Raw genomic sequence first — 20,306 nt, forward strand, 5'->3', positions numbered from 1 at the left:
CGATGTCAAACGAAAATAAATAAAAGAAACGAGTTCATTGTAAGGGGGTTGGGGTAAGTTTCAATAACAAAATGGATCAAGTAAATATAGTTACTTGAATGTAAAATTTCCGAAGCTTGCAATGGGGCAAAGCATCTTCTCATATTTATCTATGTTTGTTTAGACAGGATTCAGTAATACAGAACTATGATCTTCATTTGTAGCTTTACGATAGTAAGAAAATCTTTCATCTAAGTAAAACTGCAGAATCCAAAACAATACCAAACATTTTGTCCAAAAATAAGAGATTTATAGTGATGAGCACGCCCAGGCATTTCTACCTGCAACAGACCTGGCGTTTGTCGTGCCTAGCTGACGTGACATCACCAACAAGCGCCGAGGCCTTCCTTCGAGTCGGTGTTGGTCCAGCTCGATAACAAGTCAAAATGGAGCCAACACACAGACAAACTAATTAAAGGCTCAGCTTAACATGTTATACCCTAAGAAGCACCTCTCACTGTATTGACATAATTATAGGAGTGTTGGCTTCTTTAGCATATTTCATTACCTGTTTCCGTATGGAATTATCTTCTGGGGCTGTGCACCTAAGGTAAATTACGTGTTTGTTCAGTGGAAGTAAGCAATAACATTATTGTCTAAACTAGATAACTATATATGCCGATAAAGTCTTTTTAAGGTTCTTGGAATTCTTACTCACTCGCTCCTATCATCGTGCCCTGAAATGAGGAACATCCTACCAGAGATCTTTCACATCTCTTCTAAAGTGGTGTTCCATCACCCATCCAACCTCCACAACCTCTTAGTCCGTCCTGTGGAAGACCCAGGTGCAAGACCTGCCCAATCAACCCACACAGCACTTCCTATTCCATTCCTGTCACATGTTTATCCTGCCCCATCAGGGGCATGGCCACCTGTGAAAACAGCCATCTCATTTACTAGCTCTACTGCAATAATTGCACAGCTTTTTATATTGGTATGAGTATCCACCAGCTGACCACCAGGATGAACGGCCTCCATCAAACTGTGGCCAGAAGCAAAGTAGATCATCCTGTGGCACAACATAACACATTTCATTTCAATGGCTGCTTCACTACCTGGGACATCTGGATCCTCCCCTCCACCACCAGCTTTTCTGAACTGTGTAGATGGAAGTTATCCTTACAATACATTCTCTACTCCCATAACTATTCCAGCATCAACCTATGCTAACATACTGTTTCCACACCCTTCTCCCAACAGTTTCCACCCTAAGTGTCTTATTTCCTCCCACTCTCATGTCCAACCCTTTTTGTTTGGCATCCTCTGCCAATGCAACTTTCCATCTTTCTCCACTCCTCTTCTGTTCCACTCCTTTTTTCCCCCACCTTCCTGCTCCACAACCTCTTGACACTGCACCTGCACACTCCAGTAGACAGTGTACCTCTCCCTCCCCCCCCCCCCCCTGCCCAGTACACTACTATGTTTAAGTGAACATTGGTGTAAAGAGGATGAGCTTGGGTACAAAGTATTGTATGATTACACACTACTTAGCTGCTATTGCAGAAAACAGCACTTACGTGGTGGGGTAGCAATATATGCAAAAACACCTCTTGCACCAAACTGTGGCAGGATAGATCTCAATACCCTTTGTGATGAAATGCGTTTTGAAATGTCAGGTCTAGTAATTGAGAGCCTTAAGCTAATGGTAGTAGCAGTGTACAGGCCACCTAGTGGTGACCCCCATATCTTTCTGGAGAAACTTGAGGAACTCTTAATGTACATATGTATACTGAAATGGAAAAAATACAACGTTGTCATTGGAGGGGATATCAATTCAAGTTTTGATGTCCTGCAGGACAGAAAAACTGTGACAGAGCTCAAAAATGTGCTTCGACAATTTAACCTGTCCTATGTTAACTGCAAACCTACCAGAGGCTCATCCTGTCTAGACAATATATTTACAAATATTAAGAGAACTTGTATGTCCACTGATGTAATTAGTTTCCCTTTCTCAGACCATAATGCAGTATATCGTAGTCTTAATAATGTAACTTCAGACTGCACCAAACCAGAATCTAAAACTGTGATTACTAGACCAGTGAGCAGAGAGAGGATGGATAGGTTTAGACATGCCCTCACTTATTTCAGTTGGGACACATGTTTTATTAGACTTCAACACTGTTCAGCTGATATTGTATTCACAACATTTTTCTTCATCTTTTTAAATGTATTTGAAAATAACATCCCTCTGAAAAAATGTACAGTGAATATTAGTAGTAATTACAAGAAAAGGAAAATGAAGGAATGGTATACTCCACAGTTAGGGCAACTGAAAAATACTGTTATGCTGTATTCTAGTCTGTACAAAACCTGTAAATCAGAACTGTGTAAAGACCTGTATGCTAAAGCTAAATGCAAGTATAGGAAGGCAATAAATGAAGCAAAGAAACTGCATAACATAGTAAACATTGAAAAATCTAAATATAAATGCAAGAAGGCCTGGAGTGTAATAAACTCCATTGCACACACTAAACACAAAGAGGAAATTGCCATTACCCCAGAAGAATTTAATTAATATTGCATTCAGTCCATTGAAGAAATTAGTAGTTCAATAATCAAATCACCTGAAAATGCACTTAGTATTATGGACAGCTGTTTTGAAAAGCTTCCCCCAAGCACCTTCACTTTCACAGAAATGAGCCCAAATAATATCCTAAAAATAGTGAAAAATTTCAAACCTTCAGTTAGTGTTGATTACTATGATATGCCATGTAATTTGTTGAATGATGTTATTGATTGTGTGATTTATCCTTTAACCTTTTGTGTTAACAAATGCCCAGTTGAAAGTAAGTTCCCCGACATACTAAAAATTTCTAGAGTTGTGCCCATATACAAAAAAGGGGAAAAGAACAGTCCCGCTAGTTACAGACCTATATCCATAACCCCAGTTTTTTCAAAAATTTTAGAAACGATTATGTATGAGCAAGTTAGTGCCTACTTGGGTAAACTAAATATAATTAGTGATAAACAGTTTGGATTTAGGAAAGGTAAATACACAACGGATGCAATGGACTCCCTTGTAAAATTAGTCCTAGATGTGTTCGAGTCTAGGGACTATGCCCAGGCTACATTTTGTGACCTGAGCAGAGCCTTTGACTGTGTAGAGCATGACACTGTGCTGAATAAGCTAGTTTATTATGGTTTTGATGACAACAGTATAAATATGTTCAGGTCTTTTCTAGAGAACCGTCAACAAGTTGTGTGCATTGGTAAGGAGAAATCAAATTTGGTTAATGTTAGGTACAGAGTGCCTCAAGGGTCGGCACTTGGACCTTTACTGTTTATGCTAATGATTAATGACCTACCCTTATTCATAAATTCTCATACAATATTGTATGCTGATGACACAACTTTTCTACATAAAAGCTCTGATCTAGGTACACTGTAAACACTGACCGAAAATACCCTTGCTCAGTCCTCATTATGGTTCAAAGCTAATGGCTTCTTGCTAAATGAAAACAAAACCCAGACACTTTACTTTAGCCTCAAAGAGATTCCTAACTACCAGGAATTAGAAACTGTTAAATTTTTAGGTGTTACTATTGACAATAAATTGACGTGGGAACCACTCATAAAAAATATATTGGCTAGGCTTTCGAGAGTTATTTATCTAATTAGAAATTTAAAAAGACATGTTCCCAATGACTATGTGAGATCAGCATATTTTGCCTTCTTCCAAAGCATCATCTCTTATGGAATTTTACTGTGGGGTAGTAGCTGTCATGTAAATGACATTTTACTTTTACAGAAGAAAGTAATAAGAATAATAACGGATTCTGATAAAACAGAACATTGTAAACCTCTGTTTATTAAATTGCAGTGTCTTACAGTAGTAAACTTATTCATCTACAATGTTTTAATGTACATTAGAAACAATGTGTCTAATTTTGTGTTGAGAAGTGATATTCATAGCCATAATACTAGAAACAGAACATCTGTAGATGTACCATATCATAGATTATCAAAATCACATAACTCTTACCTAGTTCTTGGACTAAGGATGTTTAATAGACTAAGTGCTGACTTTAAAGAACTGCCTGTAAATATCTTTAAAGCTAAATTATACAAGTCACTAGTGAACAATCCGTTTTACACCATTGATGAATCCTTTGAAGATGAAAATACTGTATTCTAACATGTACCTATTTTATGTAAACCAATTTATATCGATATAGTAGTTTATATCTAAAAACAAAGATGATGAGACTTACCAAACAAAAGTGCTGGCAGGTCGATAGACACACAAACAAACACAAACATACACACAAAATTCAAGCTTTCGCAACAAACAGTTGCGAAAGCTTGAATTTTGTGTGTATGTTTGTGTTTGTTTGTGTGTCTATCGACCTGCCAGCGCTTTTGTTTGGTAAGTCTCATCATCTTTGTTTTTAGATATATTTTTCCCACGTGGAATGTTTCCCTCTATTATATTCATATCATTGATATAGTAGTTTATGTAGAAATATATGCACTTGACTTTGTCTGTTGCTGTAATCAGCTGAACGACAATAAAATGATTATTATGATTATGATTATGATAATGATTATGATTATGATGATGATGATTATTATTATTAGTATTATTATTATTACTATCCCTTCCCCTTCCCCTGCCCCCTCCCCCTCCAAATTGCTGCTTCCATCCCACATGATAGCAGCATTCTGATCTGAGCTGCCAGAGCTGGCAGTGAAGTGTGCGTGAGGTGTGTTTGCTTGTGTGTATGAATGGTGTGTGTTTCTCTGTCTCCCATTTGCTGATGAAGGCTGTGGCTGAAAGCTTTGTGTAAGTCTCTTAATTGTGCCTGCCTGCAACTGCACGTCTTCTTTACAGTATGTAGCAATCGGTCTTTTCCTGCATTGTTGTTTTTCCTGCCTGGAGTTTCCATCATTTGATTTCTCTTTCCAGTACAATTACTTCTTAATGGTTTATGCTCCTGACAATAAAAATCAGTTGAAGCTAACTGTGAGATTCACAGTCACAATACAAGACAGGAAAATAATTTTAATGTAGACTTTGTCTCCTTGTTTAGAGCTCAGAATGGAGTTATGTACTTTGATGTTAAAATATTCAACAAGCACCCATTTAAAGTAAATCCCTATTAATTCATACAAGAATTAAAAATATCTCTCATTAGGCACATTTTCTACTAATTACATAAATATCTAGATTTAGGATTCAAAAGTTCTTTTCAATACATGGCAAGTAGCAGGATAAAAATTATTTGCAGGGTCAAAATTTTTTTGAATCCATGGTAGTCTAAGACTTTAAAAATCTACTTGTTCGATCAAATTAAAACTCCTCAACAAAAGAACTACACCATAACAATCAGCAAGATATAAATAAGTGTATGAGTAACAAGAAAACCCATATCCTTTTGTCTTTCCTTCTCCTTCCCTCTTTCCTGACGAGGCAACCGTTGGTTGCGAAAGCTAGAATTTTGTGTGTATGTATGTGTTTGTTTGTGTGTCTATCGACCTGCCAGCACTTTTGTTTGGTAAGTCTCATCATCGTTCTTTTTAAGTAACAAGAATTTGTGAGACATAGTCCATAAAACAGTTTTGTTATTTATTACGAAATTGTAGTACAAATATAAATTTCAGAAGAAAAAAATATCAGATTTATTTAACCTATGAAAATACTAGAGCTAATGGATATGCTCCACTTTGCTAAATTTCAAACTGCACACTGAAGGCAATGCTGTATCACAGAAAAGCATCAAGAAAGATTAGATTGGTCCAAAAATGAAGTCACAACGACATGGATTATTCTCTGCAGGTGTTCTTTTGAATAATGGCAGTACACAGCTCCATATGCCCAAACAGCTGTTATTACAAACACAGACCCTTTACACTGTGCATTTCCAACAGACACTGTAGTCTTCTCTTGTTAGGATTATACATCCTTTTAAAAGACACTTACAAATTTTAAGCAACTGAATTTGTCAATACCGTCTTTGCACAATTTTCAATTTTTTGCAGGGGAGCAGTTGTTAATCTCTCTTTATCCTTTTGAAAGCTAACATGAACACAGTGTAAGCTTAGAATGTAAGTACAGGAAGATTGCATAAAGTTAGTCTTTCTGATATTTGCACATTTAATTTCAACAAAAATAAGTTAAAATATAATTATGAAGGTTAACATTAATTGTATTTAACAACAACACATGAACTTTTATGTTTTACTGCACACATCCACATCACAGTCTATATATAAATCTTCACAAGATGTCAAATTTTATCTTTGCTGTAATATTGTCTTTGGTCATGTGATGGTGACAAATGCAGTGGACATTCTGTTGCAAGCCAGTCACGGTGTGCGAAGTAGTCGTGCCGTACACAGTTAAGAAGTTATTGTCATAAAGATAGGGCAGTCATGTACATGAGTTGATTATCTATTTATTTTTTATTTTACTTTTCCAGGACCTAGATAATACAAAATAATGACAAAATTTTTACAGACACTGCCAATTTTCTTTTACATGGACTGTGAGCTCCAGACTTCAGCTGTCTTGGTCTTATCTCTCGCTGCATATAGATCATCTGTGGTGCAAGGACAAGCCGGAGATGATATGGTCTTGCCAGGTTACCACACTCACAGCGAAGCCCCACTTCCTGATGTTCGTCTCGCATTGCAACCCTCCCATCCTCTTCCATGTCATGCACTGTGGATGGAAACCTGCAGCACAGTCATCTGTGATACTCTCCTCAGCTTTCAGTTACTGAATTTTGCCATCGGTCTGTTTGGTGACTGGCAGGTGCTGATGGTTTGCCTGATGATGTGTGCATCAAGCTGCTGCTCCTTTCCCATGACTTAGGTTTTGTTCTTGTACAAACAGGATGTCTAAGAGAGATTGCTTCTTTTTTCCCATTTCTGTGACTGTTGTCCTGCAGGTGTCAGGTGGCACCATACCCATGATTTCATAAAATTTTGGTGACAGGAGTTGAAAATTTTCAATTTTTTATAGTACAGAATGTAAGTATACAATTTCAGTTAATGAGAATGAATTTTAACTGTTTAGTGTATTCTGTGAATTATCAAAAAGGTTTAGCTCAATAAATTCCAATCTGGTGCCTAAATATGTTGTCACTGCTGATGACAAGTGTGCTAAAGACAGCTCCAAACCCAACCTTTGCGAACAGCGCTCAGATGACAACTGCACAGACGGCTGGTGTGGCCGAGCAGTTCTAGGCGCTTCAGTCTGGAACCACGCGACCGCTACAGTTGCAGGTTCGAATCCTGCCTCGGGCATGGGTGTGTGTGATGTCCTTAGGTCAGTTAGGTTTAAGTAGTTCTAAGTTCTAGGGGATTGATGACCTCAGATGTTAAGCCCCATAGTGCTCAGAGCCATTTGAACCATTTGACAACTGCACAGGCTTTCAAGTGGTTCACAACCAATACTTTTTAAGTCTAAGAGTAAGACATATGTTATGCAGTTTCACCCAGTAATAATGACCTGTTGGTGCCAGAAATAAACACTGTCATACACTAAATGAAACACATTGAAAAATGTCATGGTGCGCAGCTGGATAAGAAGTTAAAACAGAGGCATGTTATGACCTGAGAAGCATTTCTTGTCCCGATGAGCTAAAGAGAAGACTGTTGGCTTCTTGTGCATATATTCAATCCCTGTCGACTTATGAAATTATCTTTCCAGAGCAGTGCATCTAAAGTAAATAAAGTTTTGGTTCAGCAGAAGTGGGCAATAAGACTATTGTCTAAAGTAGATAACTACATATCTTGCTGCAGGTTCCTCAATTATTTTCTACAGTTTCACTATCTGCAATGAGATTTGCACTTTGGGAAATGAACATACCTATCTCTAAAGTGATTTACAATAGTCGTCAGTCTGTATGTTCATGTCTGCTGCATCAAAAATCCGAAGTCGCATCTCTTACTTACTAGTAACTGAGCAAGTGTTTTTCAGGGTAAATGTTTCATCAAACACCTAGTTTTAAACTTAGGCAACTTTACTGCTGCTAGTTCCATTTTTATACATTTCGAATGTCTTGCTATTTTGACCGGTCATATGTGTCGTATATTTGCAGTAAAACCATTAAGCTGCAACAATGTCAGTAAGGCATATATTCTTTTGGAAGTAATTCATATTTATCTTTCAAATGATACCATTTTGCTTTCAGCTACCAGAATTAGATTTTGTGATTCCAATTTTTGCATTAAGCCATTTTCAAGCAAAAGATTTTGACGTAAGGGCTGTTGTTATCTCTGCTCATATGTCGAAGTCTTTTGCTTGAAAATGGCTTAATGCCAAAATTGCAATTGCAAAATAAAATTTCAACAGCTGAAAGCAAAAGGAAAACCTTAAAAAATCATAGATGCTGTGGACGCATCTTGCAAGAAAAATAATTCATATGTTGTTGATTACCGGTGGGATGTACATGTCCTGTAATATGCTATAAAGAAGCAGTGGGACTTTTCTGTATGTTACTGCTGTGTATCAGTGTCCCTTTGGTAAAGGCAAGCCTGCTAATGGCTTGCAGAATTCTTACACCTGGAGATTGTGCCACCTTCAAGTTTTATTGTTAACCCTCTACTTCATACTGTAACATCAAAATAATTAGTGCCCGCAGATAGGCACACATGACTTCTGAAAGCTACAAATAATTGTTTACATCTCACCTCTCCCCACACTGGAAAATGGAATGGTGGGAAATTTTTTCATGGTTTTTTTTTTTTTACTTCTGACTGACAGATACAATTACAATACATTAACGTACTTTGCCCCAAAAGAAATTTGTATTGAAAGGGTTGAAAAAACCCTTGCATTTTATGAGTTCTTTCCAAATATTTCGATGTTTGTCATTTGTCTATGGCAATTTGTCCTTAAATTTGCATTTTTTGCTGCTGAAGCCTCTGTGGTTCAGTGTATAAATATGTTTCACTCCCATTTACACTTTCCTTCCTTATCATTGAACATATTCAATAAATGCCCCAAAAACACAGGCGAAAATAAAAAAATAAAGCATTCCTTTAGAGCTTAAAATTTATTACTCAGCTGATTACATAGTCTGCAGTGATAAATAATTCAAACAATCAGCAAATCCTCAAGTGTCTACAGATAGCAGTATTTTTGTTAGTTATCACATATGAGATAAATAAAAAATTACAATCAAAGCTATGCTTGCTACAGATGTTACAGATTTACACCACACCTACAGCTATTCATTGTAAGCAGTGTTCACAAGCAACAGAAATTGGCAGAAATCATGCAGACACTCTAGAGACTATGAATTGAGGCAATTACATGCCACTACAGCTATTGTCACGATGAAAATGCTAGAATTCATATATATAGTGCATTTAACAATAATATTGCTAACATCTTAAAGCATTTGCTACAATATTTTATCCAAAATGCTGAGAAACAGTCTTAATACAACATTGTATATCTACTAGGCTTAACTGACTTCTATGTATCAGATTCGCATCTGAAGTAGAAGGAGTCATTATAAGTAAAGTACAGAAAAAATGCTGCAAAATTATAATATAAATTAAATAAATTACTTAGCCTCCAATCTGAAATACATTGGAGTGGTTTTTAAACAGCTTCTGGCTCGATTAATGTATTTCATTTACCAAGCAGAAGTTGAGAATGTCTTCTGGCTCATTTCCCAGATGCCACACTATAGCCAGAACTTTAGCATGAACATACATTATTTCCACATGCTCTGAGAATGGCTGACAGGTGTCAGAAAATATGAAACACCATATTTTGTTGAGAATCGTTAAGAACTGCAAGACACTTGGATTTCTTGTCTCCAATATTAACAACACACACAAGTGGTTTTAACAAATCACACAAGTAGTGACATTTCAAATAAATGATTCACTTAGACAAAATTTTCTCTTACATCTGAGCATTCTTTGTCCCACAAGTTCTTTGCATGTGCATTTGCACTTTTCTGAAACAACATCTTGTAGAAGTCTAACATATATTTAACCAAAATATTTCAGTGCAAAGCAGTGAATGCTATCATCTTCTGATGGAGAAGAAGTAGTTTCATACTGCACCAAAATATAGCTTCACCTAATATTTCATTTTGGGTGTTGCTTGTTGACGAGTGCTGATCTGATTTAAGTAACTGCTGGTCATGTTCAATTGTTACCTATTAAAAACTTCCACTTCATGTGAAAAACAGCCATCTTAAAAACAAAATTTAACTGCACTAAGGAGTCCCAGGCTTGTATTAATCCAGTACACTGAAGCAGGTCACAATTGCAGCTTTGTTTAAAATGACAATCCCAAAAGGGTGCAGTCCTCATTTCTCGGCTCAGCAATTGGCACAACTCCGTGCAAAATTACACACTGAGTGACACATCAGGGAGGGCAGCTCGTAACATTCGTTGTCACTCGGTAACAGTACTCTGCCACACGCACCCTCCCGTATCGCAAGTGTAGGGGTCCTGAGTCACGACAGCGTCGATGGGAATCGCACGGGAGTCGACCGGCGCACGGGCCAAGTTGCCGGCCCGGCTTCGGTCTCTCAGGTGTGGTCTGCCAGGCAAGTCATGTTGCAGGGGGCGGCCACGGGGCGACGCAAATGGCGCGCGCCCGGCGCTCACGTGTTGTCGCCTGGAGCCGTGGCCGACTCTGCTGCCATCTCGGAGAAGATGCTGATGAGATTGTTGATGCCGATCAGGTAGCCGTCCTCGTGATTGCCCACCACCCAGCGCGAGGCGTGGTCGATTGCCGTGCCGCTGGGCAGGATCAGCGTCTTGGCAAAATCTATGAGCCACACGTTTGCATTGTGCTTGTCGTGCACAAACAACAGGGAACTTCCGATCACCTGTACAGACAAAAGTGATAGGGCATTAGTTGATTGAAGGAAACAGATGAGGCTGCTGAAGTCTTTCAGCATCAATTGTAAGATATGAGAAGTGCCAAGTTACGTATTCAAAATCATTTATCACTGTCAGTTGCTATGAAAACTTTTATTACTGTGACATGTTTTGACTGATAATCCTTACCATCTCAAAATATCATCACAATATCTTGTAATCACTATCAGAATATCAACATATCACCTCTATCATAATATCACCTCATAACATCACCCACAATGAGTTTTCTATTGTGGTATCTATACCAAAAACAAGAACTGGACAGTATTGTTCAGACAACCTAACATGTCAAACTTGTTAACAACGTTTATTTTCTGTGTATTGAGTCGCATTGTCCTATTCAGGTTTTTCTATGATGCTTAAAGTGAGGCGGAATTTTATGTATTAATGCACATACATACAGTGACTGAAAACCCTCTTGTGCCTAACGATAGCAGTCTAAACTGGAAACCATAAAGGTTTTCATCTCTCTCTCTCTCTCTTTCTCTCTCTCTCTCTCTCTCTCTCTCTCTCTCTCTCATTACTGTGTTTGATATATGCTTACCTCATGTGAAGAGAAGAATTCAGAAACTTCCAAGGTGGCCCGGATTGCTTTCAACCTCTGAATGTATTTTGGCTGGAAGAGAAAAATAAAACCTATAAGTCACAGGGTTTAATACGATGTCACTTAATGTAAGAATGTTTCATTATGCAAAACGTGTATTATCCCTATGTATGCAAATGTGTTATGACAAACAGAAGTTGAACACATTCAATTAATGTGAGAATTGAACAGACTTTATTCTGCTTCACTGTTATAGTTCATTGTGGAACCACTTTTTCAATTAAATTAACAGCCTAGTCAAAGAACTACAATTCATTTTATGCCAGATGCAATAACTTTTAAGGATGGGAAGTAAATCTTCAGTACCTTAAACCATTCAAACCTGCCCCACTGTTGGGAACCAAGGACGGTAAGTCAGCCTATCCCATTACACATTCCTAGTCCTTGGTGAGCTTGTTGGTTGGTTTTGGCCATCATGTATTTCATCTCTTATGACGTTTGCAGACTGGCAACAAGCTGGCAATATTTCAGTCTGTGTATCTCCCACCAAATTATATCCAGAGTACGCTTTTGAGGTGTTCAAGACAGGAGACAGTTGTGGTATCACTTTATGCCATTAACTTTATTTTTTGCAATTTGCTTCATAAAGAGAGGGGCGCCAGGAGACTGAAGTGCAACATCTGCGTCTGGTCAAAAGACACTTGTTTGACTCAGATGGTGTCAATATTGACCATCATTGAAAATGGTACTTCACTAGCTTTCAATCTTTAAGTAACAGTAATTTTCCCCCCATCCTTGATTTTAGGTTGTAGTGATCATTTAGGGTTGCACTCCCCCCCCCCCCCCCCCCCAATACGATTTGGTGACAACTTGCTACTAAACATGTAATCACAACACATCTGGACTTAGGCCAGTATGTGAAACTTAATAGTTGCCTCTAATACCTGGGATCAACCCGATTTGCAACCTCTTTCAGTTACTGGATAGCATGTGAGATCTAACTTCACCTCCCTTCCCTTCTAATGTATTACACGACTAAGATACCACACTCAGATGAAGTTCTTTCAATACAATACAAAACAAGTCGCTGCTCCAAAGCTATCAGTGCCAATGTCTCACAAAGATGTGTCGTGTGTCTGTTTCTATTACACTGATAACAATCTGCACACATTGGGCAATTAGATGCCTTAAGTAACAGCTGCAGGGTAGATCTTTAACTTGAAATGACAGTAACTGAAAAATTAAGTAGAAACTCTTGTCCTGACACTTACCACTGCATGTGGATATCCTTCCGTGAAATCCCTGAACGCTTTGAGAATCTGCTCCCTGGTCTTAGTTGTCTTGAAGTCTTTGCTAGACTTTCCATCTGCTTTGCGAATACCTTCTATGCGGAAGCCCATTGTTGCTGTAGAGGAGATGGTCTCTCGCCACACCATGTACCTGTAAACAAAACAAAAATATTCATACATGACGGAGAAGTGGAAGATAATGATCAAAGTCTTATGTCACAACGTACATTTAGCAATGAAAGCCTTTATTTCATTTTGCCTACTGAAGTCACAAACTGCAGGAACACCAAATATCTCTGAAGTTTGTTGGCCACTTGCTTTCAAGAACATGCTGTGGAATTTTGGTCGAACTGTGGGATATCCTTAATTTGCTGCCACAATACTTCACTGTAGGGTCTTCTTACCATCAGCATACACTTTAAGATGGCCAGAAGACACTGCTCCAAAATATTGTGGCACGAAGCTACTGATACCGGGCAGTTCACCCAGAATTGCATACATTGCACATGTGCTGGAGGTAAGTGGAAAACAAGCCTTGAAGCTCACCTCGGCTTGGTGACACCCTTGAGGCGATGCTCCTCCTCTGTTGGAGCTTCGGGATCAATTTGGATCATCTTCTCATACATGTCCTGCAACAAAGTAAACAGCCATGTCAGAGCCACATACCTAAAGCAGCATACAATACATAATTTTCACGCTTGCCTATCTTGTCTGTACATACAGGAATTGGCACCCATGAGGTCATGACACTGCCTACACGTAAGTGGGTAAATAGTAGGAAGCACTGATCATTACAGTGTACATTTTACACAGCTGTTAATCACATTATTGGGTATGTTAGACCAAAACCTAAGGCCCTTACAACTTCAGCATGTTTTGTGGATAACATTTCATATGAGAATGTCTCCACCAAGAAGAGATGAAATGTTAGACACACAACATGCCTTTCCCACAGGCTACTGCCCACATAACAAAGATAGCAGAAAAGTGGGAAGCAGTGTCTTCTATTAAGGCTAAGCACGTACAGGTATACATAATGATTAACAGAGCAAGTTCCTTCACCCAGAAACCAAATGTGTGTCTATAATCACTGTTGTTGTTGTTGTTTTTGTTGTTGTTGTTGTTGTGGTCTTCAGTCCTGAGACTGGTTTGATGCAGCTCTCCATGCTACTCTATCCTGTGCAAGCTTCTTCATCTCCCAGTACCTACAGCAACCTACATCTTTCTGAATCTGCTTGGCGTATTCATCTCTTGGTCTCCCTCTACGATTTTTACCCTCCATGCTGCCCTCCAATGCTAAATTGGTGATCCATCACAACATGTCCTACCAATCGATCCCTTCTTCTAGTCAAGTTGTGCCACAAACTTCTCTTCTCCCCAATCCTATTCAATACCTCCTCATTAGTTATGTGATCTACCCATCTAATCTTCAGCATTCTTCTGTAGCACCACATTTCGAAAGCTTCTATTCTCTTCTTGTCCAAACTATTTATCGTCCATGTTTCACTTCCATACATGGCTACACTCCATACAAATACTTTCAGAAATGACTTCCTGACACTTAAATCTATACTCGATGTTAATAAATTTCTCTTCCTCAGAAACGCTTTCCTTGCCATTGCCAGTCTACATTTTATATCCTCTCTACTTCGACCATCATCAGTTATTTTGATCCCCAAATAGCAAAACTCCTTTACAACTTCAAGTGTCTCATTTCCTAATCTAATACCCTCAGCATCTCCCGACTTAATTCGACTACATTCCATTATCCTCGTTTTGCTTTTGTTGATGTTCATCTTATATCCTCCTTTCAAGACGCTATCCATTCCATTCAACTGCTCTTCCAAGTCCTTTGCTGTCTCTGACAGAATTACAATGACATCGGCGAACCTCAGTTTTTATTTCTTCTCCATGGACTTCAATACCTACTCCGAATTTTTCTTTTGTTTCCTTCACTACTTGCTCAATATACAGATTGAATAACATCGGGGAGAGGCTACAACCCTGTCTCACTCCCTTCCCAACCACTGCTTCCCATTTTATGCCCCTCAACTCTTATAACAGCCATTTGGTTTCTGTACAAATTATAAATAGCCTTTCGTTCCCTGTATTTTACCCCTGCCACCTTCAGAATCTGAAAGAGTATTCAGTCAACATTGTCAAAAGCTTTCTCTAAGTCTACAAATGCTAGAAACGTAGGTTTGCCTTTCCTTAATCTAGCTTCCAAGATAAGTCGTAGGGTCAGTATTGCCTCAGGTGTTCCAATATTTCTACAGAATCCAAACTGATCTTCCCCGAGGTCAGCTTCTACTAGTTTTTCCATTCGTCTGTACAGAATTCGCGTTAGTATTTTGCAGCCGTGACTTATTAAACTGACTGTTCGGTAATTTTCACATCTGTCAACACCTGCTTTCTTTGGGATTGGAATTATTATATTCTTCTTGAAGTCTGAGGGTATTTCGCCTGTCTCATACATCTTGCTCACGAGATGGTAGAGTTTTGTCAGGACTGGCTCTCCCAAGGCTGTCAGTAGTTCTAATGGAATGTTATCTACTCCCGGGACCTTGTTTCGAGTCAGGTCTTTCAGTGCTATAATCACTAAGCTATAAAAAAAATTGTTTTGAATACTCAAACTAAAATTGGGTAATATGTATCGTTACTGTGATTCATCACATGTGTACCTAAATTTTTTGTTGAGAGCTGCTTCAGTTATGGAGTGTATTGTATGCCGAAGTATTTAACATCTGTAAGAAAGCTGTGGGAACTCACCTTTCGGAGCTTGGGCTTTTCCTTGGCCTTGGCCAACTCCTCCTCCAGATATGTGCGCACACCTATCTTGCAGTCCATAACGCATGGGGATTGGAAGTCGCCCAGCAAGTCTTGCAATTGTAAGTATACTGCTAGTATAAAGTCAAGGAATGCAATCGCTCTTCATGTGACAAGTTAATTTCAACAAATGGTTCATATAAAGGGACACACACACACACACACACACACACACACACACACACACATACACAGAGAGAGAGAGAGAGAGAGAGAGAGAGAGAGAGAGAGAGAGAGAGAGAGAGAGAATTTCGGGATAGATCCGTAAGACAGACTCAGACTATGCAGATCATTGTTGCAGTAGGCAAGGATACAGTCTCCGTCTTCGCAGGTGACGTGGCCCTTGTACTCTGGGACGTAGGGCCTGAGCACGTCCTTCATGAGCACCTGGAAGCACAGCTCCTCTTTGGGGCAAAGCTTCTTCAGAATCGTGCCTTGCTCGGGACCGGCTTTGAAGTTTCCTGCAGCAGAACCGAGAAAAAAATGTTAGGACACTCCGTCGTTATCTCCATAGTCGTGCTGAAAACGTGAGACACCCATAAGATCAGAGTTCTTACTTAGAAAATCACCAGATCTCTTAACGTATTACTACAGTCTCTAGCCAAATATACTTTACACCATTTTCTTTATTTCTCTCCGAAAAACGCTTCTTCAGCTAGCTAAACTTCCGTTAACACCAAATCTCTTAACAGTTCTAACCACAGTCAATGCAAGTGCAGATCACACCCACTCGTTCCATATGACATCAAGACTACGAGGATTCAGTGACTTCAACGCATGATCAGGAGAGGAACCCGCAATCCGATCATTTCTACTATTCAGATAGGCATCTGCAATGTTAATCTTTATTGTTATTCTGTTTCCCAAAATAATGTTTGACTACTCATTTTATAACATCATACAACAGCAACTCATTACTGAAGTGTTTCTGAAAATAATCTGAGTAGCTATACCTGTTTACCACACCACTTGCAACTGCCAAGATGAACTTCAGGAAGCAATACAACCCAAATTTTAAAATATTTATCCAGTAAAAGTTACAGTAAACACAGTACCGGCGTTAGTAAAGATATATAAATTGTTTCATACGACGTCTATTTTTTTTATGAACTTCGTCCACGCTAATGAGGTAAATGAAACGAATTACAGAGTCTCAAGCCGCCGGTCCATATAAAATATTAAATCTACATCTACGTACACTGTTTACTAATAATACGCCGGGGAAGAAATGCACCTACCTTGATGGCCAGCAAGCTGTACCCAGGCATAGCGCTGTTTCTTGTACGTTTGGAAGAACGGAGTCCACTGAACGACGTTCCGTAGTTTTCTCCAACCGGAAGGCTGGAAAGAAAAAGAAAAATAACGGTTAGGGTCATTACAGAGTCAGCAGTCAAGATGCATGCATTACATGAAGGACGCAAACAGAACGCTTGTTCCAAAAGTCCGTAGAAGAGTTAAGCGTGGTGGAATACGCGGCAAGGTCGAATCTGATAGTCGAGCGGGTTGCCTGATTGCGGGCGTAAGCGGTCTGCGTCTTCGATCCTGGACGGCACGCACACGTCTTAACAGAAGATAATATCGACAGTTGGTCGGAAAAAAAGACATCTACTCTCGTTGTTCAAACACTATACAGAAAAAAAAACAGAACATTTACTGCATGTGATTGCCACATAAGCATACCAAACTCATTAACTAGAATGGTGCATCGAAGTACTTTTCGGTGGCTATTAAAAGATTAAAATCAATTTTTTCAATACAGATTACAAATTAAACATCCAGCTCAGAAATTTGATTCTAGTCTGCAGCTATCCAAGATTTCCTGTTTATCATTTTTATATTTTGAGTTGTAAAACCGTCAAGATTATTGATCTTGTGAGCATTTATCAAAGTGACAAATTTGTACACGCACATTCAAGTTTTTAACACGTTTTCCCCCTCTCGTTTCGTTACGTCTAGAAGAAAATGCGCTAGAGTGCTGCCGAGATAATTCCAACGCCTGACGACAATCTGACGTACTCCGTCCGACCGATGTTTATGTAACGCGAAACAGCTGAGTGATAACAGACATGGGCGTCTGTATACACGTCCCATCCATCACCTAACGTTTCGTTCGAAAGATTAAATAAACTCTCAACTGTTGCTGCGTGAAAGGCCAAGTAAGTATGTAAACGACTCACTTTGTAGTCATTTCTGGACGTAGTGCACCAGCTAATAGACTGTTACTAGTTGTTCCAGCTTGAACCACAGACTAAGCAACGCCGGGACAATAATCAGAAATTACTAATTTTTCCCGAATAGCGAGCGGGTAAGCAGACTTAACTGATTCGTTGAACTTACTGTCAGCGCAAGTTAAACACAGCCAATAAATTGTTTTAGCTGCCGAACCTTATGATTTAACTAGGGCATTTTCTACTCTACACACAAATGTAATTTAAGTATCTTGCACTTTTGACGGGAACGTAAGCGAGCTGCTAGTTGGGTTCGTCTCAACAATAGGAGACTTATTTTCTCATACCAGGTTGTGCACGCAACCAGATGCACATTATAAACGTACCACAAATCTGTTTTCAGTACACGATCGACAAATAATTTTTCGAGAAGTATTAAGATTATTTCATGTGGGGGAAGTCGTTCATCAAATGAAGGGTTACTGGAATGGTGGCCAAAACGAGAGATTATGTCATTTTATCTAAGTTCTCGGCAAAATAATTACTACCCAAGGAAACAAAATGTTGCTCAAGGCCGGCCGGTGTGGCCGAGCGGTTGTAGGCGCTTCAGTCTGGAACCGCGCGACCGCTACGGTCGCAGGTTCGAATCCTGCCTCGGGCATGGATGTGTGTGCTGTCCTTAGGTTAGTTAGGTTTAAGTTGTTCTAAGTTCTAGGGAACTGATGACCTCAGACGTTAAGTCCCATAGTGCTCAGAGCCATTTGAACCATTTTGTTGCTCAAGAATGACAAACACATCGCATAAGACCTACGTTTTGAGCGCCAAGCCCCCTCTACCCACACTATAAAACTGTCTTGAGACCGAAAAAAAAAATATTCGAAATGTGAACATAAACAGATCCAGGAGTTCAACTTGCAAGCTATTAATAGTTGGTTAGTAATATGCTCTCTTCAGTATCAATATTTTACAGTCCACAGGGCACCTGGCAATGTCTGCTAGTGAAAAAAAATTTAGAATCACGTTTTCGGTGAAGGACAGGTCAAGAACTAAGAGAAACATCAAGGTATGATTATCGTGAAACTAAAAGTTATCATTCAGGTACGGCTTCTGTCAGCAAGAAGATTGAAATAGAATTTAAATCGGCCGCAGGTATCAAAATATTAGTGAACAGAAGAGTCCCAAGAGAAAAACAGCTCCGCATCCAGTTCTTTTACCGAGCTCGTCACTGATAAATTACAAAACACACACACACACGCAAGGCAAAGCGACTAAGTGTATTAAAGAAATGGAATATGACTAACCACCTTGACGATAATCTTGCCGAGCGTTATCTTCTTGCGGAAAGACGCGACGGCCGAGAAAGAATCTGAAGAAGCGTCAGAAGACGAGTGGAACATCTCGAGGAGCATGTTAGCGGCGGACAGGTCGGCGCACACGAGAGAGAACTGCGAGACGTAGTCACTCACACGCTGTGTAACACTTGAGGTCGCACACGAGAGCTGTTGTCACTGAAGCGGCAGCTGGCAGCGAAAGACGCCCGGCCACGCACAGCGGATACTCTTTAAGACGCGGCCGAGCCACCCCCCACCACCTCACCCGCCCGGCGCACGTCACGTCGCCGCGCAGGCGCAGAGGGACTTCCTGCGCGCCGTGACGCTCGCGGCTGATGTAGCCGGGAAGCGCATAAGCGGGATCTGGCGTTGCGGGCAATAATACGAACCCGGCATGACCAATGAGGAAAAATGCTGGGAGTGGGGAGGGGATGATACGGGGGAGCGTGGTGGGGGTGGAAGCGCCAATGTAACGAGTTGTTACTGCGTAGCTCTCGCACAGTCAGCAGTTCTCGCTAAGCAAACGCGGATCAACTCACAATCTCGCCTGTGTGTACAGTGAGAAGCGTTTAATACGAAATAATACTGCCGTCCCGGAAAAAAACTTCATAATCCCGTACATTCTTTTTCTTTTTCCGAATTTGAAACACGAACAGCTGCTAGCATGAGTTTCTTAGAAGTAGATACCTTAGGGGTTGCGAAGCAACTCAAATCGCTTGATACGGGCAAGTCTTCAGGTCCAGATTGTATACCGATTAGGTTCCTTTCAGATTACGCTGATACAATAGCTCCCTACTTAGCAATCATATACAACCGCTCGCTCGCCGATAGTTCTGTACCTACAGATTGGAAAATTGCGCGGGTCGCACCAGTGTTTAAGAAGGGTAGTAGGAGTAATCCATCGAACTACAGACCTATATCATTGACGTCGGTTTGCAGTAAGGGTTTTGGGGCATATACTGTATTGAAACATTACGAATCACCTCGAAGAGAACGATCTATTGATACGTAATCAGCATGGTTTCAGAAAACATCGTTCTTGTGCAACGCAGCTAGCTCTTTATTCGCACGAAGTAATGGCTGCTATCGACAGGGGATCTCAAGTTGATTCCGTATTTCTAGATTTCCGGAAAGCTTTTGACACCGTTCCTCACAAGCGACTTCTAATCAAGCTGCGGGCCTATGGGGTATCGTCTCAGTTGTGCGACTCGATTCGTGATTTCCTGTCAGGAAGGTCGCAGTTCGTAAT

At 39.8% G+C, this 20,306-nt stretch overlaps 1 protein-coding gene across 2 annotated transcripts; it reads right to left on the bottom strand.

Annotated features, from left to right (window-relative positions):
* Positions 1-9,022: 9,022 nt before the first annotated feature.
* LOC126106829 (inositol-trisphosphate 3-kinase A-like) lies at positions 9,023-19,297 on the bottom strand. 2 transcript variants are annotated; one of them, XM_049913226.1, is made up of 8 exons: positions 19,031-19,297; positions 16,797-16,899; positions 15,873-16,019; positions 15,502-15,632; positions 13,279-13,361; positions 12,715-12,883; positions 11,444-11,515; positions 9,023-10,844 (listed from the first exon to the last, which is right to left on the bottom strand). In XM_049913226.1, exons 1-8 carry the CDS (start codon positions 19,133-19,135, stop codon positions 10,617-10,619), a joined length of 1,038 nt encoding a protein of 345 aa, XP_049769183.1. In that variant the 5' UTR covers positions 19,136-19,297; the 3' UTR covers positions 9,023-10,616. The 2 variants fall into 2 exon arrangements, with proteins under 2 accessions (XP_049769183.1, XP_049769182.1); XM_049913225.1 differs by having other exon boundaries at positions 19,028-19,297.
* Positions 19,298-20,306: the final 1,009 nt, after the last annotated feature.

This window comes from Schistocerca cancellata, chromosome 10 (genome assembly GCF_023864275.1).
Source record: "Schistocerca cancellata isolate TAMUIC-IGC-003103 chromosome 10, iqSchCanc2.1, whole genome shotgun sequence".
In the NCBI taxonomy this organism is placed as follows: domain Eukaryota; kingdom Metazoa; phylum Arthropoda; class Insecta; order Orthoptera; family Acrididae; genus Schistocerca; species Schistocerca cancellata.